The sequence below is a fragment of the Mauremys reevesii genome, linkage group 10 (assembly GCF_016161935.1).
Source record: "Mauremys reevesii isolate NIE-2019 linkage group 10, ASM1616193v1, whole genome shotgun sequence".
Taxonomy (NCBI): domain Eukaryota; kingdom Metazoa; phylum Chordata; order Testudines; family Geoemydidae; genus Mauremys; species Mauremys reevesii.
Genome location: NC_052632.1, coordinates 41,369,037 through 41,391,512, shown reverse-complemented (window position 1 = coordinate 41,391,512; position 22,476 = coordinate 41,369,037). Strand labels below are relative to the sequence as shown.

The following is a 22,476-nucleotide window of genomic DNA, read 5'->3' as shown; positions in this document are numbered from 1 at the left end:
GTCTGCTCCGTGCACTGCTGTGGCCTGCTGAGCAAACCTTCTGATGGTGCCTGCCACAGGGATGGCTGCCTGAGTCTGCAGAAAGCCTGAAACAGAGTCTCACAAGGAGGAACAGCTCTAATGGCCAATGGTGTGGAGCGGGGGAGGGAGTGGAGCCTGGGGGTGGGAACGGAGAGCTGCTCCAGGGCAGGAAATGCAGCGGGAAGAAAAGAGGAAGGACAGCAGTTTGGGGATGGGCATAGGAAGCGGCAGGGAGAGGAGGCTGGGCGAGGAAATGATCCAACGTGGGAGCTGCCTACCCAGCACTGCTCAGGGTGACAGTGAGATGGGGGCAAGTAGAGAGGAACCCTGAGTGCAGAGGGCAGCTTGGCCCCTGGATGGCTGTGCATCCCTGCCTGGGCCAGCAGGGGGAGCCCTACAGTGCACTGGGGGGAGCAAGCCCTCAATGCCAATTCTGGCCCATACCCTAGGATTAATCATGTCTAAGGCTAAGATTTAGTCATGGATATTTTTAGTAAAAGTCAGGGACAGGTCACGGGCTTCCATGTTTTTTTCATTATCGCCTGTGACCTGTCCCTGACTTTTACTAAAAATACTCCTGGGGGCTCACAGCTCCAGGGTCCCCCTTCGCTGGCAGCTCTTAGCTGCGGGGTTCCCTCCTGATGCCCAGGGTGGCCTGAAGCTGTGGGGTTTCCCCCTGTCACCAGCAGCTGCCAGGAACTCTGGGGTTCCCCCTGCCGCCAGGGTGGCCAGGAGAAGCAGGAGTCCCCCCTGCCATCTGCGGGGGTTTCCCCTGCCGGCTGTGGTGGCTAGGAGCTACAGAAGGCTCCCGCCGCCTGAGGCAGCAGGTGTACCCCACAGTTCCCAGCCTCTGCAGACAGCAGGGAACCCTGCAGCTCCCAGCCCATGCCGGCTGACATCACAGAGGTCTTTGGAAATCATGGATTCCGTGACCTCCATGACTAAATCGCAGCCTTAATCATGTCATTTGCTGGGGCCTGTGTGCAGGAGCTGGGGAGCTGTTCCCAGCGCTGGGGGGCAGAGCTGTGGCTGGCAGCACCCACCTTGGGGCACCCAGGGCAAAGGGCTTCAACTCTTCATTAAAGAGCCACCGCTACTAGGCAGCCCTGCTCCCACTCCCTAGGTGGCCACGACCCACTGATGGGGAGGTGGTGGTGGTGGGGAATTATCCCTGCATTGTTTCGGGGGTGGGGGGTCAGCAATCCAGCGCAGAGCATCACACCAGAAAGATGCTGATCAGAGAGGCTCTGACTGTGCGATGTGCTGGTGCCCCCTTTGGGCACAAGCAACAAAGGGGCCCATGGGCGGCTCCCGAATGCTGGGCGTTGCTCCAGGCCAGAAGTGAGTGGCACGGCTCAGGGCTGCTGTGGGGCCAGCAGGAGATGAGGGCTGGCCCTGCACTGTGAAAGCTGGGGCGAGTCTGGGCTCTAGCTGCCAGCGCTCCCGGAGCCAGCTCTGTGTACCCAGCCCTGCAGCCCTTGTGACTCTCCTGTCCACAGGTGGATTCGGCTTCCCCAGCCGTGGACACCCAAGGACCGCAGCCCCCCAGCCACCTGCAGTTCAACCTGAAAAGGATGCAGGTGAGCAGCCTCTGGGGCAGCGTGTGGGCTGGCTGCTCTGGCAAGCAGGCGTTGCTGGGGAGCCCAGCGAAGCTGGGGGGAGGTGGTTAGGGGAAGACCCATCCCCAAAGATTTGCTGCTGCAGCCCAGGGCTAGTCGGGGTAGGGCCGAACAGAAGGCCCTAGCCTGAAGGCCTGGCACTGGCAGACTCCCACTGATGTCAGGATGGGGCCCTTTCAAGGACACAGCCCCTTACCAAAAGAGACCCCCCCAGTGGGCCCTGGGTACTGGCCCCAGAAACCCTTGATGGCAACCCTGGCAGGGGATTTCCTGGCCTAGGCCTCGGGGGGGGGGTACAGGGAGCTCCCTTTCATCTCCCCCACCCCACTGCTCATCCTGCTCAGAGTCTTTATAAACCACCTGGCAGGGGGTTGGCCATGGCCTTCCACCTGCCTTTTGCGTGCGAGTGATGTAATCACCCAGACATGGGCATGGGCATTGGTATTGGCGAGCCAGCAGGGGGTGCCCTTCCCTCGGGGTCACTACTGACCCAATGTCCCGGCATGACGTTAGGGTGCTGTGCTGCTGGAGGGCCCTTCTGCTGGCTGCTCCTGTCACATGTGATCATTAAAGATTCCCCGGCACATTTCCCAAGGCTGCCGTGTTAGCTCTGGGGGCCTGGGCAATTCCAGCTCAAGGGCTGCCAGCAGGTTCAGTCTGATACATTATTCTACTTCCATTCCCCTCCTAAGCCCCAGAGCTGGTTGCATTGCACTGGAGCCTCATCCTGAGCTAGTTTGTAATGGCTTTGTTGTGAGAGCGAGGGGCGGAGAGCTGGCAGAGCTGATGGGGTGACTGACTGATGATGTGATCTGTTAGTTGCGTCAAGGAGGGGACGGCTTTACGCTCTGGATTTTGTCCCTCTCCAGCTAGACAGAGAGTGCCAGGCCATTAGAGAAAGAGACGACTGCATTCGCTCTGCCAGGCTGGTCGCCATTGTGCAGTCCAGGGGGCGCGTGGACAACTGGAACAGCTACAGTGTACGCAGGTCTGTGCTGCTGGCAGGGCATGGGGCTGGCAGTGAGAGCTGGGGGTGGCTGGGGGTGGCGGGCAGGATCCACGGGACAAAGGGACCCCTGAGTGGGGAGGAGCCAGCCAGTTCCCCCACCCAGTAACATAATCTCAGCCCCTCCCCTGGGTCTGTTTGGACAAGGAAGCGGCCCATGAGCCAGGACTGACAGCAGATGCTGACTAGACCCATAGTGGGCCACACTCCCTCTGGCCTTAACTTGCTCTAACGTATCTGGATCTTTCAGTCCCTGCGACAGGGGTCCTGAGTCAGCCAGGAAATCTGGGGCAGAGCAGGGGACAGCCTGCAAGAGCAGCTCAGCGCCAGAGGACACGCTCCAAAGGGCTCGGGGAAGCCCCGTGGGCTGGGATACTTAAAACTAGATCGGCTGAAGTGCTGGAGGGTGCAAGTCCCACCCACCCCAGGCCTCTCTGGGGCCTGGGCCATGTGAGCCCAACAGACAGGTCTCCAGGCCTCTCCCAAGTGGCAGCACGTGGGGAGAGATGGGTCTGAGCCAGGATCCCAGGTTGGGAGCCCCATGCGCTACAGGGATTTGTCATCCACAGCCAGGCTCTGGTGTGACTCAGACCCATCGCTGCTCTGGAGGGGGCAGAAAGGAGCAAGCTGGGCAGAACATTCAGGCATCCCTGCAGCAAGTGCTGAATGCAGAGGGATCCCGTCGCTCTGCCCCATATGCCCCATCCACCCTCTCTCTGGCTGCCCCACACCATTCCCTACAGGAGACCCTTCAACGTCCTAGTGCTTCTCAGGCCAGCCACAGTAGTGCCTGTCCTGCTGTCTGCCCAGCCTCTACTGCATTTATAACACCCACCAGATACAAAACCACAATTGGCCCTAGAATCGGCCATGAAAGGTCCGATCCACCCCTTGCTTCTCTCCCCGACGTCCTCCTCCTCTGTCCCTGTCCCAGGCTCCTTCCCTGGATGCTTGGGAAGGGTTGTGTGAAGAGGTGGAAACTTCTGGGGTTGGTCTGATTCCCTGCAGCAGGGAGTTCCACTGCTGGAGCCACCCACTGGCCACACTCCACCCCCTGGCTCCCAGCTGTCTGATGGGCCATGGCTGGAGAGTGGAGTGCAGGCCTGACCCCAGCCCACGGGACCCCCAGGTGCAGGGCCGGCTTTAAGCCGATTCACCCGATTCCCCGGAATTGCGCCCCGCGCCTAAGGGGGCCCTGCTCCGGGGATCTTCGGCGGCATTTCGGCGGTGGGGGGTACTTCGGTGCCACGGAAAACCCAGAGCGGACCCCCTCCCACCGAGTATTCCAATCAGGCCCCGCAAGTCATAAAGCCGGCCCTGCCCGGGTGAGGAGCAGGATGATGGAGCATGGGCGGCACTGGGGCAGTCCATGTGGGATGAACAGAGCTCCATTTGCCCCAGCTGGGCTTCCTGGAGCTGAGGGAGGACCTGGAGAAACTGGGGGGTGGGAGATGGGGCCTACGGGTCCCAGCTGGCATTGGGGGGATTGATTGGTCTTCCCCCCTGCTCATCTCTGCCCAGCAAAGGGCGAGGGCAGGGAAACCCTGCATCTGGGAGAATGCTGAGCCACTGCTGGCCCAGTAGCATCGGGGAGGGACCTCAAGGTGGAGGAGCCTGCAGAGAGGGCTGGGCCCAGGAGGGAAGGTTAAAAGGGCACCACGGCCCCTCCACTGTTCTCTGCCCCCAGCCTGAGCAGTGAGAGGCGTCGCCGGGAGCTGGCACAGATCGGGGTGGAGAACCAGCGGCTCGTGGGGCGGCTGAGGCAGCAGCAGTCGGAGTACGCCCGGGAGCCCTGGGAGCACCACTGGGAAAGGGTGGAGCTCATCCGCAATGGCATCGCCCGCTACCCTCGCGGCATGCGGGCCCTGCAGGTAATGGGCTGCCAGGGAGGCCAGGGGGCGGGAGGGGTCGCTGCTGCCTCGCGCCAGCCCCTAGGGGCAGCCTGGGCCGAGCAGCAGCTGAGTCCCTGCTGGCCTGGGAGGGCAGGGAGATCCTTAGAGCCACTGCCGTTCACCCCCTGACATCGCCCGCTCTGCCCTCCCACTTCCTCCCTCCCTGTGGTGCCCACACTTCCTTCCCTCCCCCGCCGTGTTCCCCTCTGGCCCCCCCACTTTCCCTCTCTGACTCATCCCCACACTCCCAATGCTCCCCATCTCAGCACCCCTCTCCTGCCCTAGGGAGCGGGAGCCCTGGTCCGAGGCTGTCTGTCCCAGATGGGTTGTACATGCTCCACTGGGGTCGGGTGGGGCTAGAGACGCACAGGCACAGATAGGCTGGATCCTCTGAGGTGGGGAGCACCCACAACTCCCATTGGCTCCAGCTGGAGCCCTGCGTGCTCAGTTGGAAACGCAGCCCCTGAGAATGCAGGGGCAGGGGACGGGGGGGAAGAAATTCATAGATTTCAGATCAGACAGGCCCACAGTGACCTACTCTGGCCTCCTGCATAGTGCAGGCCAGAGATCCTCCCACAGGAGATCCTCTGGAAAGACACCCAGTCTTGACTTAGAGATCTTGAGTGATGAGGAACCCCCCCTGGCCCTAGGGCCTCTGTCCCAAAGGTCAATTCCCTTCACTGTAAGAACACCTCACTTCGTGTCAGCCCAGCCCCACGAGTGCCCTAGAGCGCCCAGCCCCTGTCCCACTGGGCGCTGACAGAATTCACAGCTCTGCTGCCCCCAAGGAACACTGCGCACCAGCTTGCAAGTTACACCGCAGACTCCCCGCTCACAGCATGTGGATACGTTTGTAGTCAAAACAAAAGAGGATCATTTAACAGAGAGCAGAGATTTGAGAAGCAGCAAGTCAATTTAGTGGCACCAAATGGTTACACATTAGGGTTCTCTCTCCACTTTGAACTTTAGGGACCCACATGAAAGACCCCCTATGCTTATTTTTACCAGCTTAGGTTAAAAACTTTCCCAAGGCACAAATTTCTTCTTGTCCTTGGACAGTTTGCTGCCACCACCAAGTGAATTAGACAAAGATTCAGGAAAAGGACCACTTGGAGTTCCTGTTTTCACCAAATATCCCCCCAAGCCTCTTTACCCCCTTTCCTGGGGAGGCTTGAGAGTAACCAAGGTGAGCACAGACCAGACCCTTGGGTTTTTGGGACACTAAAACCCCAATCAGATTCTTAAAAACAGAACTTCTATTATAAGGGGAAAAAAGTAAAAGAAGCACCTCTGTAAAATCGGGATGAAAGGTAATTTTACTGGGTAATAAGAGTTAAAACATGGAGGATTTTCCTCTAGGCAAAACTTTAAAGTTACAAAAAACAGGAATAAACCTCCCTCTTAGCATAGGGAAAATTTACAAGCTAAAACAAAAGATACTCTAACACATTTCCTTGCTATTACTTACTATTTCTGTAATATTAGATGTATCATTTCAGTAGGAGCTGGATTACTTGCTTGATCTCTCCCTTTGTCTCCCGAGAGAACACCCACAGAGCACAAAACAACGCCCCCCCCCCCCCGTTTGAAAGTATCTTCTTTCCCCATTGGTCCTTCTGGTCAGGTGCCAACCAGGTTATCTGTGCTTCTTAACCCTTTACAGGGTGTTGATTACTTTCCTTGCTGTTGTCTCTGGAGGACTAATATCTGGCTGATTCCCCAACTTACAACATGTTTTAGTGACAATCATACAACACAATTCTCAACACTACATATGCATTAATGATATACATATATGGATAGAGAAACGACTTTCAGCAGATCATAACCTTTCCCCCGATACCTTACAAAGCATGCTTTATATGCCTTTATATGTCATATATAAACGGGGAATATGGGGGTTTCAGGGCGCTCCCCCAAGGTACAGAATGTCACAGCCTCCATTGAGAAATAGACAGTGTACTCAGTCTACACACACCCAGGCTAGTAGAGAAGTGTCTCCTGCCTGAAAGAAACTTGTTGAACACTTGCTGGTGCCCAGCCCCATGTCGCAGTGTTAAGAACATGATCCCCAGTATAGATACATAACTCCAATATAGAAAGAAATAAGAAAACTCTTCAATGAACTTTAACCTGTATTTACAAAACATTCTGAATAAAAAACACTCTGTGGTCTTAAAACATGACTTTTGTTGCTTTAAGTTTTGAAAATTCAGTCACTAGTTCTTTTAGATCCAGTTTTCCAGCTATTTCATGCTCGATTGACATCGTGGCATGCCCAACAAGTCTCTCTTGCACCATTGTTCAATGCAGATATGTTTTTATCAATTTTAACTTTAAGAAGCTACGTTCCCCACTAGTTACAGAAACTGGCAAAGTTAAAAGAATGCACAGAGCTATAAAAATGTTTGGAAAACAGTCTGTGAGTTTATTTTCACAAACAAACTTCAGTACTTCTTCAGGAGTGGAATGTTTTTTAAGTCATCTTGAAAAAGCCTGAAGCTCACTACACAAATCTGTAGCATCAATGTCTTTTGAATTTTCATGAGTCAATGCCGACTCCAGGTTTATACAAAATTCTCTTGTTTTGCTGTTTTCTTTTGCAAGCTGTGGATATCATATAGAAAGCCAAATACTGACTCTAGCTGCTGCATCTGATGAAATCTTTCAGCAACCAAGTGAATAGCAGTATTAAGGACTGCAAAGTAGAAATTCACTTTGAACCTTTGTTTTGGGTTCTGAATGGGTGTGTCTCATCCTTCATATGAAAACTGCTGCTTCTTTTGCCGAATGCAAACTGGCTCTGGTTCAAATTCTGTCATAAAGTCTATTTCTTCAGCAAGCTCAAGAGAATCTACGGGTGTACTTTTGAACCCTTCATCACTTCTGAATTCCTCCAGAATATTTTTAGTTTGTTGCAGTTTTTGAATAGCAGAATATATGTTCAAGTTCTTTTTCCTGAAGCTGCTTACTAGTGAGGTTAATCTCAAAAAGGATATTATACCACAAAATGAGTGAAGTCACAAATTTGAACTTGGAAAGGCCATTTGCAAGAGCTTCTGCATCTGAATGTGCCGTATTGCCAGATGATCCAATAAAGGTGGTATAATCAGAAATTTCAATTAGGGCATCTTAAATGTTTCCAAGTTCATAGCAAAGAGGCTTCAAAGTATCAGTGCGACTCTTCCATCTTGTCTAAGTGGTTTCACAGTTAGAGAATTCACATGGCGAGTCAGAATCTCTCAACGGCGTGTTAAGCCTGAGAAAAACACATAAACACATTGCACCAGGTCAAAGAAACTGCTTGCCTCTAAACAACATCTAGCAGCATCATTGACAACCAAATTCAGAGACTGCGCACTGCAAGGAACGAAAAAGGCCCTGGATTGATTTCCATCATTCTCCTTTGCACACCATTGTCTTTACCCTTCATATTACTCACATTATCGTAGCCTTGGCCACATAAGTTTTCAACAGATAATGACATTATTTCAAGCTCTTGTAGAATAGTTTCAGTCATAAATGCTCCAGTCGTCTCCTTCAGTGGTACGAAACCCAAAAAATGTTCCTTTATGAGCACTTCAACATTATCTTAATCTGCAGACTTTTCCATATCCACAAAACGAATGATCACTGTCATTTATTCAACATGACTCACATCTGGTGTACAGTCCAGTATTATTGAAAAGTATTTTGCAGAATGGGCAGCTTCTACAATTTTCTTTTTAATGGCATTTGCTAGGATTTGAATCAGTTCATTCTGCATATTTTTTCCTAAGTAATGAACCTGTGTTTCATGATCAGTAATTTTACGTAGATGCTCCTTCATGACTGGATCAAACAAAGCTAGGTATTCAACAAAATTCAAAAGTTTCCTTTACCTGGAGTGTATAATTTTTCATTTCTACCGTGGCCATGGAATGCTAAATTTTGCCCACCGAAAACTCTCATTAAGCAATCAGATGCTCTAATATTTGTTGCCAACACTCTTCGTTTTCCTTGATCACACATAAATTTTCTTCATCGAGAGTTTTTCCTTTTTTCAATCATAATTCAAGTTTTTTCCAATTTTGAAAACATTCCAAATGTTCTGTATTTCTTTCATGTGAAGAGAGAATTGAAGAGATGTTTTCCAGTCCTTCGAACCATTTTCGGTAAGTGATGTACCAATTGCTAGATTTCTAAAGAACTTGCAGCAAAAGCAAAACACAGCAAGTCCTTCGACACTGAATATTGTAACCAACTTTGATTAATTTCTTCACCATTAATGAGTTTCCTCTTGTAATGCTGAGCAGAGAAGTTTCTTTTATTTCCATCCTTAGGGAAGGGAAATTCACAAACTTGTTTGGGTTCACGTTCCACAAGAATTTGCCGCACGCTGTCATCACATCTGGGCCATGAAGCTGGGTCCCCATATTGCAACTTGTTTGTAACTTCCTCATCCTTTCTTCCTTCTACTTCATTTACTTCAATTTCTGCATGTGTCTCTGAAGGTGAATAAATTTTCCACTTCCATATCAGTCTGATGCTGTGAGCTGCCTTCATCTAGAAGTAAGTATCAGAGGGGTAGCCGTGTTAGTCTGGATCTGTAAAAGAAGCAAAGAGTCTTGTGGCACCTTATAGACTAACAGATGTTTTGCAGCATGAGCTTTCGTGGGTGAATACCCACTTCGTTGGATGCATGTAGTGGAAATTTCCAGGGGCAGGTATATATAAGCAAGCAAGAAGCAGGCTAGAGATAACACAGTTAGTTCAATCAGGGAGGATGAGGCCCTCTACTAGCAGTTGAGGTGTGAAAACCAAGAGAGGAGAAACTGGTTCTGTAATTGGCAAGCCATTCACAGTCTTTGTTTAATCCTGAGCTGATGGTGTCAAATTTGCTGATGAACTGGAGCTCAGCAGTTTCTCTTTGAAGTCTGGTCCTGAAGTTTTTTTGCTGCAGGATGGCCACCTTAAGATCTGCTATTGTGTGGCCAGGGAGGTTGAAGTGTTCTCCTACAGGTTTTTGTATATTGCCATTCCTAATGTCTGATTTATGTCCATTTATCCTTTTCCATAGAGACTGTCCAGTTTGGCCGATGTACATAGCAGAGGGGCATTGCTGGCATATGATGGCGTATATTACATTGGTGGACGTGCAGGTGAATGAACCGGTGATGGTGTGGCTGATCTGGTTAGGTCCTGTGATGGTGTCACTGGCGTAGATATGTGGGCAGAGTTGGCATCGAGGTTTGTTGCATGGATTGGTTCCTGAGTTAGAGTTACTATGGTGCAGTGTGCAGTTACTGGTGAGAATATGCTTCAGGTTGGCAGGTTGTCTGTGGGCGAGGACTGGCCTGCCACCCAAGGCCTGTGAAAGTGTGGGATCATTGTCCAGGATGTGTTGTAGATCCCTGATGATGCGATGGAGGGGTTTTAGCTGGGGACTGTATGTGATGGCCAGTGGAGTCCTGTTGGTTTCTTTCTTGGGTTTGTCTTGCAGTAGGAGGCTTCTGGGTACATGTCTGGCTCTGTTGATCTGTTTCCTTATTTCCTTGTGCGGATATTGTAGTTTTGAGAATGCTTGATGGAGATTTTGTAGGTGTTGGTCTGTGTCTGAGGGGTTAGAGCAGATACGGTTGTACCTCAGTGCTTGGCTGTAGACAATGGATCGTGTGGTGTGCCCGGGATGGAAGCTGGAGGCATGAAGGTAGGCATAGCGGTCGGTAGGTTTTCGGTATAGGGTGGTGTGAATGTGACCATCACTTATTTGCACTGTGGAGTCTAGGAAGTGGACCTCCCATGTAGATTGGTCCAGGCTGAGGTTGATGGTGGGGTGGAAGCTGTTGAAATCGTGGTGGAATTTTTCCAGAGTCTCCTTCCCATGGGTCCAGATGATGAAGATGTCATCAATGTAGCATAGGTAGAGAAGGGGCGTGAGTGGACGAGAGCTGAGGAAGCGTTGTTCCAGGTCAGCCATAAAAATGTTGGCATATTGTGGGGCCATGCGGGTGCCCATAGCGGTGCCACTGATCTGGAGATATATATTGTCATCAAATTTGAAATAGTTGTGTGTGAGGATAAAGGCACAGAGCTCAGCAACCAGTTGTGCTGTGGCATCATCAGGGATATTTGTGTGGGATGTTTGTGTAGAGAGCCTCTACATCCATGGTGGCTAGGATGGTGTTTTCTGGAAGGTCACCAATGCATTGTAGTTTTCTCAGGAAATCAGTGGTGTCACGGAGATAGCTGGGAGTGCTGGTGACATAGGGTCTGAGTAGAGAGTCCACATATCCAGACAGTCCTTCAGTGAGAGTGCCAATGCCCGAGATGATGGGGCGTCCAGGATTTCCGGATTTGTGGATCTTGGATAGTAGATAGAATAACCCTGGTTGGGGCTCTAAGGGTATGTTGATTTGTTCCGGTGTTAGTGTAGGGAGTGTCCTGAGTAGATGGTGCAGTTTCTTAGTGTATTCCTCAGTGGGATCTGAGGAAAGTGACCTGTAGAATTTGGTATTGGAGAGTCGTCTGGCAGCCTCCTTTTGGTAGTCAGACCTGTTCATGATGACAACAGCACCTCCTTTATCAGCCTCTTTGATTATAATGTTAGGGTGGTTTCTGAGGCTGTGGATGGCATTGCGTTCAGCACGACTTAGGTTATGAGGCAAGCGATGTTGTTTTTCCACAATTTCTGCCTGTGCACGTCGGCGGAAGCATTCTATGTATAGGTCCAGACTGTCATTTCGACCCTCAGGAGGAGTCCATGTGGAGTTCTTCTTGTGCTGTTGGTGGGAGAGTAACTGTGTATCAGTGGGCTGTTCAGTGTTATCCTGAAAGTATTCTTTGAGTCGGAGACGGCGAAAGTAGCCTTCCAGATCGCCACAGAACTGTATCTTGTTAGTGGGGGTGGCAGGGCAGAAAGAGAGTCCCCGAGATAGGACAGACTTTTCTTCTGGGCTGAGTGTGTGGTTGGATAGATTGACGATATTGCTGGGTGGGTTAGGGGTACCACGGTTGTGGCCCCATGTGGCAGGTAGGAGTTTAGACAGCTTACAGTCCTTTTTCCTTTGTAGAGAGGTGAAGTGAGTAATGTACCAAAAGGAGGCCCAAAAGGAGGCCGCCAGACAACTCTCCAATACCAAATTCTACAGGCCACTTTCCTCAGATCCCACTGAGGAATACACTAAGAAACTGCACCATCTACTCAGGACACTCCCTACACTAACACTGGAACAAATCAACATACAGACCAACACCTACAAAATCTCCATCAAGCATTCTCAAAACTACAATATCCGCACAAGGAAATAAGGAAACAGATCAACAGAGCCAGACATGTACCCAGAAGCCTCCTACTGCAAGACAAACCCAAGAAAGAAACCAACAGGACTCCACTGGCCATCACATACAGTCCCCAGCTAAAACCCCTCCAACGCATCATCAGGGATCTACAACCCATCCTGGACAATGATCCCACACTTTCACAGGCCTTGGGTGGCAGGCCAGTCCTCGCCCACAGACAACCTGCCAACCTGAAGCATATTCTCACCAGTAACTGCACACTGCACCATAGTAACTCTAACTCAGGTACCAATCCATGCAACAAACCTCGATGCCAACTCTGCCCACATATCTACGCCAGTGACACCATCACAGGACCTAACCAGATCAGCCACACCATCACCGGTTCATTCACCTGCACGTCCACCAATGTAATATACGCCATCATATGCCAGCAATGCCCCTCTGCTATGTACATCGGCCAAACTGGACAGTCTCTAAGGAAAAGGATAAATGGACACAAATCAGATATTAGGAATGGCAATATACAAAAACCTGTAGGAGAACACTTCAACCTCCCTGGCCACACAATAGCAGATCTTAAGGTGGCCATCCTGCAGCAAAAAAACTTCAGGACCAGACTTCAAAGAGAAACTGCTGAGCTTCAGTTCATCAGCAAATTTGACACCATCAGCTCAGGATTAAACAAAGACTGTGAATGGCTTGCCAACTACAAAACCAGTTTCTCCTCTCTTGGTTTTCACACCTCAGCTGCTAGAAGAGGGCCTCATCCTCCCTGATTGAACTAACCGCGTTATCTCTAGCCTGCTTCTTGCTTGCTTATATATACCTGCCCCTGGAAATTTCCACTACATGCATCCAACGAAGTGGGTATTCACCCATGAAAGCTCATGCTGCAAAACGTCTGTTAGTCTATAAGGTGCCACAGAACTCTTTGCTGCTCATCTAGAAGTAAGTTTCCATCATCTTGAGTTTCCAAACTGCTTTTTTGTGGATCTGAGCTACCCTCATCTCAAAGTAATATACCTTCATCTTGATGTTTCAAACTGCTTCCATGCAGATGTGAGCTAACCTCCTCTCCAAGTAAAATTCCTTAATCTGGATGCTTTAAACTGCTTCCATCTTTACTTGGATTAAACAGAAGATATTTCAGGAAGGATCCCTGCTGTTTTGCTTGGTCGTTTTCCTTCTCAGCCTTTCGTTTATGAAACTCAGCCAGGGCCGCCCAGGGGTGGGGGACAAGAGGAGCAATTTGCCCCAGGCCTCGCAGGGGCCCCCATGAGTTTTTCGGGGCCCCTGGGGCGGGATCCTTCACTCGCTCCGGGGGGCCCGGAAAACTCTCGTGGGGCCCAGGCCCCTGGAGCTTCTTCCGCTCCGGGTCGTCGTCAGCAATTCGGCGGCGGGGGATCCTTCCGCTTCAGGACCTGCCGTCAAAGTGCCCCGAAGACCTGCGGTGGGGGTCCTTTGGGCACTTTGGTGGTGGGTCCAGGGGCGGGTCTTCGTTGGCAATTCGGTGGCACGGGGTCCTTCTGCCCCGGGACCAGCTACTGAAGTGCTGGGTCTTCAGCGGCGGGGGTCCCCCGCCGCCGAAGACCCCAGGCCTCCTGAATCCTCTGGGCAGCCCTGTACTCAGCTCCTGAGGATTTTCTTTTTCCTCTTTCTGCCATGGGGCATTTGAATATTGTTATGTACTTTGCTCCTGACTGCAAGCATTATAGCGTTAAGGATGGCTGTCACAGCCACCACATGGTTGGCAATTTAAACCACATTGCAGCCATCCCAACACATCTTTTCACTGATTCAAAGTTTAATGATTAGTAACATACACTCACCTATTAAAATAGTTAGTTACAGCATTTACACGGAAACACAATGACCTTTTTTGACGTTATAACCCAACACTGGTTGTTTGGAAAGTAATCCCCTTCCTCATGGTTACCTACTTGGAGTGTGACATCATCGCTTTCCTAGTCTGTTAAGTGTTAACGCTGTTACTTTTCTTTTATGGACCTTATTTATTACATGTGAACCGGTTATAACAAAGGAAAGAATAATGCTACAGTTTAATAACGCTTAAAGATATTCACATTTTGGATTTATAATGCTGAAAGACCTTATTCTTTATTCTTTGGCACCAAGAAACACAATTTTCCACAGTATTCGCTCAATTCTTAACCATCTACCTGCGACGTGTGTTAAAATGACCATTTGACATGTGTCAACTCGTGATATCTCCACTCTACATGAATTTCCGGCTATGCGACCTTGATGTATATTTGAGTTAGGTGTCATTAGCATTGCAGCTCTTGCCACCAGCAGATGTGTTTTCATTGTGGCTGAGTTATTGCTTATCAAAATTGCGGAGTGGGTCATCTTGACCCTATGAAAAATTGCAAATTTTCGCAAATTGAAAAAAAAAATCGCTAAAATATTATTTATTTTTGCAGTAAATAAAAGATTTGACATATTAATACAGTCTCAGAAATGTAGAGAAATTAATTATTATTTATATTCCCTCCGTACGTGCTTGGGAATTGAAATAATGACATCTTTGTTATTTTATTTGTATTTTTGTCTATCTTTTTCTTTTTTTTTTTAATTTGATTTTTCCCCCTCAAATTTGGCGCCCCATTTAACTTGGCACCCTAGGCAACTGCCTAGTTCGCCTATATGGATGGGCTGCCCCTGAGGACCAGGGCATCCCTATAACCCTACACCCTCTTCCCTCTGGCACCAAGAGGCCCCTGGATCACAGCAGTCCTCACACATCTCTGGGGGTCCCAGCTGGTCAGCAGAACCTAAGGTTTCCTTGATTGAACTCCGGCGTCCAGATGCTCCAGTGAGGGAAACACATCACTTGTGCCAGGCCAGGCTTAGTGGGTGCTCTAGGCTGTGCTGCCCGGTAGCAGACTTTGAAGGGCAGGATGGTTAGTTTTTAATTACATCTCCTGGGAAAGAGGCCCAGGGGAGTAGTGCCTTTGACTTCAACAAAGCCAGGATTTTGCCCTTTGGGTTGAATGGCAGGAAGGTGGGGGCTCAAAGACCCGCCCTGCCGAATAGTGGGAGAGATTCACAGAACCTGGCCCCCCTTGGCTCTGCATCCCTGGGAGACCCAAGTAGGGTTGCCAACTTTCTACTCGCACAAAACCAAACATCCTTACCCTGCCCCTCCTCTGAGACCCCACCCCACCCCATGCCTTCTCTGAGGCCCTGCCACTTGCTCACTCCATCTCCCCGTCGCTTGCTCTCCCCACCCTCATGCACTCGCTCATTTTCACCAAGCTGGCTCAGAGGGTTGGGGTGCGGGAGAGGGTATGGGCTCTGGGCTGGGGGTGCAGACTCTGGGGTGGGGCCAGAAATGGGCAATCCAGGGTGTGGAAGGGTGCTCCAGGCTGGGGCAGGGGGCTAAGGGCTTCAGATGGGGATGCAGGCTTTGGGGTGGAGCTGGGGATGAGGGGTTTGGGGTGCAGGAGGGTGCTCCGGGCTGGGATCAAGGGATTTAGAAGCTGGGATGAGGATCAGGGCTGGGGGTTGGGTCACAGGAGGGGGTCAGGGTCAGGGCTGGCCTTACTATAAGGTGAACTGAGGCAGCCGCCTCAGGTGCCAGACTGTAGAAGGGTGCCACTAGGACCCAGAGTGTAGAAAATTGTGTCTGCTTCTGGTGCATATGTATTCTCTCTGCTCTAGATGCACAGAGATGGTGGAGTGCTGCGCTGGAAGAAGGAGGGCACAAGAGACATAACAGGCAGGCAGGAGAAAAGGTGAGAGGGAATAACAGAAAGCAGCAGGAGCTGCAGGGAGAGAGAGGAGGAGGAGCCTCTTATGTACCTCTCTAGCACCCCCAGGAGCCTGGACTGATTAACACCAGCTTCTCAGGGAGCTTCCTGTTTCCTGATGCTTCTCTGAACCCACTTGAGGAGAACAGGCAGTCAACTGAAGTAGTAGGAGTCAGTTAGGCCCTTAAGACACTGATATCTTCCCTCACTCAGGCCCTGCTACCAGCCTGCTTATTTTCCCCTTGAAATGAGTGTTGAGAGCCACTATAGCTGGCACAGAACAGCAGCCATGAGTGAAAGAAGAAAACGCCCCTCTGGGGCAGCATTCAGAAAAAGAAAGAAGCTTTTCTATCTAAGCAGGAAGGAGCTCTCCTGAGATACATAGACACAAATGTTCATGGTGAGCCTTCCGGCCCCAGTGAGGATGTGAGTGGTGAGGAGATGCCTGATCTTCCAGTTAGTCAGAGCGCAGGTGACCTGCCAGCTACTGCAGCATCCATATCTCCATCTCAAATGGATGTAACCATGCACATTCCTGAAGAAAAGTGTAGATCAGAGAAGAGTGTGGTGGAGGCGCAAGAAACAGCTGCTGCTGAGTTTAGTTCCTTAAGTCTAGATGATCCAGAACTGTGGACCCACTTGAGCAGTAGCCTGAGGGACTTCCTTGTACTGCATGGGCCACAGCAAGTGAAAAACTTCATGTTCCCCAAAGACAATGAAAATAGAAGTTTCCATCCAACACATTACTGGTGTGAAAGCCCCAATGGTGACAAAGTGGAGGGGCCATGGCTTATGTACTAAAAACCCCAGAATGCTGCATACTGTTGTTGTTGCAAACTCTTCCAGTCTAATGTTCCAGCCACATTGGGTTCTACAGGAACAAAGGACTGGAAAAATCTGGCTAGAAATCTGGCATACCATGAGAAGGCAGCAAATCACCAGAGAGGAAAGAGCTTGAGATGAGACTAAGGTTAAAGGGCCACCATAGATGATCAGCATCAAGAGAAGATTGCATCAGAGTCTCTTTACTGGCAAAATGTTCTGAAAAGGCTCATTGCCATTGTGCGAATGCTTGCTACCCAAAACCTAGAACTGTGTGGCACTTCAGATCAGCCTTATGTGCCAAACAATGGAACCTTCCTTAAAATTGTGGAGCTGATGGCTTAATTTGATGCTGTACTCCAGGAGAATCTAAGAAGAGTCACCACCCAAGAGTGTACACACACCACTACCTTGGAAAAACAATTCAAAATGAGATCATACAGTTACTGGCAACAAAAGTCAAACAGAAGATTGTGGCAGATCTGTTGTCAGCAAGATAGTACTCTGTTATTCTGGACTGCACACCTGACATCAGCCATACGGAAAAATACTGGTGCATTTTGTAACAACAACAGAACCTAGTGAAAATGTCCCTGCAATGGTGACTGTCAGAGAGCATTTTCTAGAATTTATTGACATTGATGATACTACAGGAGCTGGTATGACAAATGTGCTTCTTAAAAAGCTGGAAGATATGGGAATTGCAATAGCTGACATGAGAGGTCAGTGCTATGATGATTGTGCCAACATGAGAGGAAAGAACAGAGGAGTGCAGACACGGATCCAAGAGTTAAATCCTTGAGTTTTTTTGTCCCATGCAGTTCTCCTTCATTGAACTTGGTGGTCAGTGATGCAGCATCAACTTCTAGGGAGGCTGCTGAATTTTTTAATGTAATTCAAAGCATCTATGTATTTTTCTCTGCATCAACTCATCGATGGCAAATTTTGAAGCAACATCTGGGAACATCCTCTCTGACACTGAAACCACTGAGTGCCACACAATGGGAAAGTCAAGTGGAGGGGATAAAGCCTATCAAACACCAAATTGGGAAGACAGATGATGCCATAGTTGCCATTATGTAGGATAATGCTATGACGGGAACTGTTCGTGGCAGAAGAATGGTAGAGGGAAATGGAATTACCAGAAACATACATAACTTCAAATTTCTGTGTGGCTTAGTGTTGTGTCATGACATACTGTTTAAAATAAATGTTGTAAGCAAGAGACTCCAAGGTGTTGACCTTGATATATCTGGAGCAATGGAACTGGACAAAGCAAAGTCATACCTACAGTCTTATCGGTGGGGGATTTCAAAACGTTCTGAAGAGTGCAAAGAAGTTGGCAGAGGAACTTCACACTGAAGCTATTTTCCCACCCATTCAAGAATACAAAAGTCACCGAAGAAGACATTTTGATTAAGAGGCATGGGATAATCCCATAAGAGACCCCAATTCAAAGTTGAATTCTTTAACCAGGTGCTAGATTGTGCAATAAAGTCAGGTGAAGAACGTTTCATGCAGCTCAAGGAACACAGCAGTATATTTGGGAAGTTTTATGATATTCCAAAACTCCTCACTATACCTGAAGAAGACCTACACCAGCAATGCAGGGCACTAGAGACAGTGTTGACACATGATGACATGTCCAATATTGATGCACGTGATTTAGGTGATGAATTGAAAGCCCTTTCAAGATACATTTCAGCAGGATCAACTCCAAAGGCTGTTCTGGAATATATGTGCACAAATAAGATGACCACCCTCTTTCCAAATGCTTTTGTTGCTCTGCACATACTTCTAACACTTCCTGTAACAGTTGCCAGTGGAGAAACGCAGCTTCTCCAAGCTGAAGTTAATAAAAACACATCTATGCTCCACAATGACACAGGAGAGGCTGGTCGGCCTTGCAACCATCTCAATAGAGCATGAGCTGGCCCAGACCGTGGACCTTCAGGAAGCAGTTCAAATCTTTGCAACCAAGAAGGCACGGAAAGCACCACTTTGATTATTCAAACAGATAAAAATGCCAGTGTTTACTATGCAGACAAGAAAAGTTACATTTGCTGTTCAGGCATTTGAAAGTTAACTTAAAATTTTGGAACAAGGCATTTTAAATTGTTAGTTCTCCTTTATTGGGGTAGGTAGCAGAGCAGTACCATGAGAGGAGTAGAGCAGGAAGAAGGCAGAATTGAGACCTTTCAAAGTTTTGGCCCAAGTGAGGATGCATGGGGGAATCATTTGAGTTCCCTGCCTCAGGTCCCAAAATGCTGTGGGCCGGCCCTGGTCAGGTGCAGGCTTCAGGTGGTGCTTACCTCAAACAGCTTCCAGAAGCAGCATGTTCCCTCTCCGTCTCCTACGCAGAGGCACGGCCAGACAGTTCTGCGTGCTGCCCTGTCCGCAGGCGCCACTCCCACAGCTCCCATTGGCTGTGGTTCCCAGCCATTGGGAGCTGCAGAGCCGGTGCTTGGGGAAGGGGCAGCGTGCGGAGCCCCCTGGCTGCCCCTACATATAGGAGCTGGAGGGGGAACATGCTACTCCTTCCAGGAGCCACGGCAGGCAGAGGGTGCCTGCTTTAGCCCCGCTGTGCCACCAACCGGCCTTCTAATGGCCCGGTCAGCAGCACAGACCAGAGCCGCCAGGATCCCTTTTCAACTGGGCATTCCTGTGAAAACCGGACACCTGGCAACCCTAAACCCAAGCCCATGGCAGGCCTGTACTGGCTGAGCAGGGTAGGGCTGGGCTTACTGCATGCTCTCCCCAGACAGGGCCCAAGGAACAGAGGCAAGAAGCTCTGAGCAGCAGGTTCCCCTCTTCGGGAGAAGCAGAGGGTGAATGCCGCGCCCCTGAGGATGGCGAGAGGAGCAGCCATGCCACACCGAGGGGATCCTAGCGATGTGGGGCCATCTTCTCGGCAGAGGCCAGGGGAGCTGTGGAGACCTTGTCTTCAGTGATCGGCTCGGTGGGAAGGGACTGTCCCAGCCAGCGGGGCACCTCAGGGCTCTGGAGCCTCATCCCAACAACCACCACAGCAGCTGTGCTGTCACCAATAGGACTGGCCAGATCGGCCAGGGCCATTGCAGGCAGGAGTACTGGGGGCTCATTGGCTGGTGGGCCACAGCCCCTCGAGCCTGTTGTGAGACATCAGATTGCAGCTGGGAAACCCAGCGGCTCTTTGCGGCTCTGGAAGTGCAGACAGAAGGCCCCGGTGCCCTTGTCCAGGGAAATGGAGCAGAGCCCGGCTCTCCCAGGCAGGCGGGTGCAGAGGAGCCGTGACCGCCATCCAAGGGAGGATGAGCAGAGCCCACCCGTTCCATCTTGAGACTCTGAAAGGCGGCCACACCTCTCCCCCATGGAGTGGGGCAGGAGCCTCCATCTCTGCTCCAGAAGCAGGGGCGGGGGGCGGGCTGCCCCAGGCAGCGCGCGAGCAGCGCGCACCGCGCCGGTCCGGTCTCCCTCCGGCGGCCCTCCGCTCGGTTGTTGCCGCCCAGCATGCCGCTGCAGCAGCACGGAGCGCCCACCGGAGCGGACCGAGCTGCCGCTGTCGCGGAGCTCAGCCGAGCCCCGCCGGCCGAAGCGGCACCGCGCGCATGCGCATGCCGCAGGTCAGGTCCGTTCGTGGTCGGTGGACCGACCGCAGGCATGGCGGAGCGCTCTCCCGAGCCAAAGCCGCCCGCGAAGAAACCGCCCCAGCGCCTGCTGCTTGGCGCGCTGGGGTCTAGAGCCGCCCCTGTCCAGAAGGTCTCAGAAGAGCCTGGAGCCCTCCCTGAAACGCTCAACCAGGGAGCCACTGAGCAGTTCCTCTCTTCCAGCTAAAGTGTCCAAGGGGAGCTCTGTGACCTCGGCCTGGGCCTCGGAGCTCACTGCCCCAGATTCCTAGGGGTGTGGAGGTGGTGTCCCTGCTGTGCAATGCCTGTATCTTTGTGGTGCAGGGGACACTGGGCACACAGGGCTTCCCCTGGGACCCTGTCTGGAACCGAGTACTTCCCTCCATTGCCCTGTAGTGCTCCCTCCAATAGCAACCAATTCCCCTGATGGGAGGAGAACAGAGTGGGTGTTACCTGGAGTGCCTGCCAGGGCTGGTGTCTGAGTCTATTTCCAGGGCACTGGCTCAGCCACCAGCAGGCAGTGGTTTTGTGCCCCATTGTCTCAGTGCTTTGAACTGGTGGCTCTTTGAGGATGGGGGGTGAGTGAGGAGTGGAGTCTGAAACCCCTTGTGGCATCTGCCATGGAGCCATCCGAGTAAACTAATCCCTTCGCCTTCTTGGCCCAGCTGTGGTTCCTAACCGGGTAGCTGAATGTTGCTGTTCGGAAGGTTCAGGTGCACAAGGTGCGTCTCCAGGAGCAATGAGCCGGATGTGCTATGAGGCAGAAGCAAGAGCCTGGGTGGTGCGTTCCGCAGGCTGCAGAGTGAGTGTAGCGAGTGGCATAGGGGCAGGTACAGTACCAAGATACAACATTGATCCTGTTCTCCTCCAGGGGAAGGAGCAGAGCGGCAGGAAGATTCCCAGCTGGGTTCAAGCCCTTCCCTGCTGGCCAAGATAGAACTCTTCCAGCCTTGGAAGGGCAGCATGGGCCCCCAGAACACAAGGGTTGGGAGCATGGTGGGGAACGGGAAACCTGTGGGCCTGTGGCTGCTCATTGTGTCTGTCCCCTCTCTCTTAAGTTCCCCACACACTCTCCTACTGGAGAGGGGGGGAAATGTAAGTGCTTGCTCTGGGTTCCAATATCCCTGGGACACCTGGTGTCTCTGTTCATGAGTTAACTTGTGTTCCTCTCTTTTCTGGCTCCACAGAAGTTGCCTTAATGGCTCAAAAGTCCCGGAGCCAGAAGGAATTTCTCATGTGCCTGGGGGTGAGGTCAGGCGAGGCTTCAAAAGCTGGGAGAGAGTCTTGACATCAAGTCAATCTGACTGTCCAGTCAGGGTCGGCTCCAGCTTTTTTGCTGCCGCAAGTGGCGGTGAAGCGGGGGAAAAAAAGAAAAAACGATTGAGCGGCTGCCGAAGAGGAAGTGAAGGACTGATGGACCCACCACCAAATTGCCGCCGCAGTCCCGGACGTGACGCCCCAGCAATGGACAGACTGCCGCCCCTTTCTATTGGCCACCCCAGGCACCTGCTTCCTTCGCTGGTGCCTGGAGCCGGCCCTGTGTCCAGTGCACCATAATCCTTCCTTTGCCAACCCATGCCTCACCCCTTCCTGGAACCTTTGCCCTCATTATGGGCTAGGGGCTGCTTTCTACACTTCCTCATGCCCAGACCTGCCTGCAGTGACCAGCTGGAGCTATGCCAGGCCCTGGTGGCTATTGGTGGCTCTCAAACAAAGGGGCTGTCCAAGGCCGGGGCTGCCTGTGGCCCAGGGGCTCTCAGCACTGGTTTTACACTGTGTATTTGATTATGAAATCAATTAAACTTTTTCATTAAAAGGCCAGAGTTGGCCTCTAGTCCTGGCTCTGTCTAAACCCCTCCCGAGCTCTTTATGGGAAGGTTCCCTGAAGAAGAGGCGGCCCATCGGAGGAAGACCAGGGAGAGCTCACCTCACTCTGAGGCATGTGAACGGGGTGGTAAGGCTGAGTGATGGGATGTTGTCAGGAGCTGAATGGCTGAGGGGGCTCACCCCTAGGGCTCAGATCTAGCCCGGCGGTGGGGAGGACCTGGCAGGAGACTGAAACAGCATGGCTGAAATTTAACCACTCCCAGAGTCAAACCTAGTGCCTGTAATGGTTCTTGCTGCCACTGTGCTGGGAGTGGGGTGGGGGCTGGGGCGAGCCCCACAGAATTGCAGGGAGACTTTGCAGGTGGGAGAAGCTCAGCAGCAGAAATGGCGGCTGCTCCTGCCCCCGCCCCTTGGAATGACTATGCGGGAGTGAGGGGTGTTCAGATGTGGAACTGGGGAAGGTTTCCCCCCCTTTCTCATCCCATTTCACACACACACACACACACACACACACCCAGGGGTGGCTCTAGGTATTTTGCCACCCCAAGCACGGCAGGCAGGCTGCCTTCGGTGGCTTGCCTGCGGGAGGTCCCCAGTCCCGCAGATTCGGCGGCATGCCTGCGGGAG

At 51.4% G+C, this 22,476-nt stretch overlaps 1 protein-coding gene across 2 annotated transcripts; it reads left to right on the top strand.

The window, feature by feature from the left end:
* Positions 1–54: 54 nt before the first annotated feature.
* On the top strand, positions 55–21,759 carry LOC120373954. Of its 2 annotated transcripts, none has more exons than XM_039493066.1 (6): positions 55–130; positions 1,521–1,601; positions 2,510–2,628; positions 4,334–4,517; positions 15,507–15,580; positions 21,210–21,759. In XM_039493066.1, the coding sequence occupies exons 1-6, from the start codon at positions 128–130 to the stop codon at positions 21,577–21,579; spliced, it is 831 nt and encodes a 276-aa protein (XP_039349000.1). In that variant the 5' UTR covers positions 55–127; the 3' UTR covers positions 21,580–21,759. The 2 variants fall into 2 exon arrangements, with proteins under 2 accessions (XP_039349000.1, XP_039349001.1); XM_039493067.1 differs by lacking the exon at positions 55–130 and adding an exon at positions 1,225–1,362.
* The last annotated feature ends 717 nt before the right edge of the window (positions 21,760–22,476 follow it).

Excerpts from the sequence above, each read along its gene's own strand:
- LOC120373954 (XM_039493066.1), top strand. Across the intron at positions 2,629-4,333 it reads AACAGCTACAGTGTACGCAG|CCTGAGCAGTGAGAGGCGTC; the intron begins GTCTGTGCTGCT and ends CTCTGCCCCCAG. Across the intron at positions 15,581-21,209 it reads ACAGGCAGGCAGGAGAAAAG|AAGTTGCCTTAATGGCTCAA; the intron begins GTGAGAGGGAAT and ends CTGGCTCCACAG.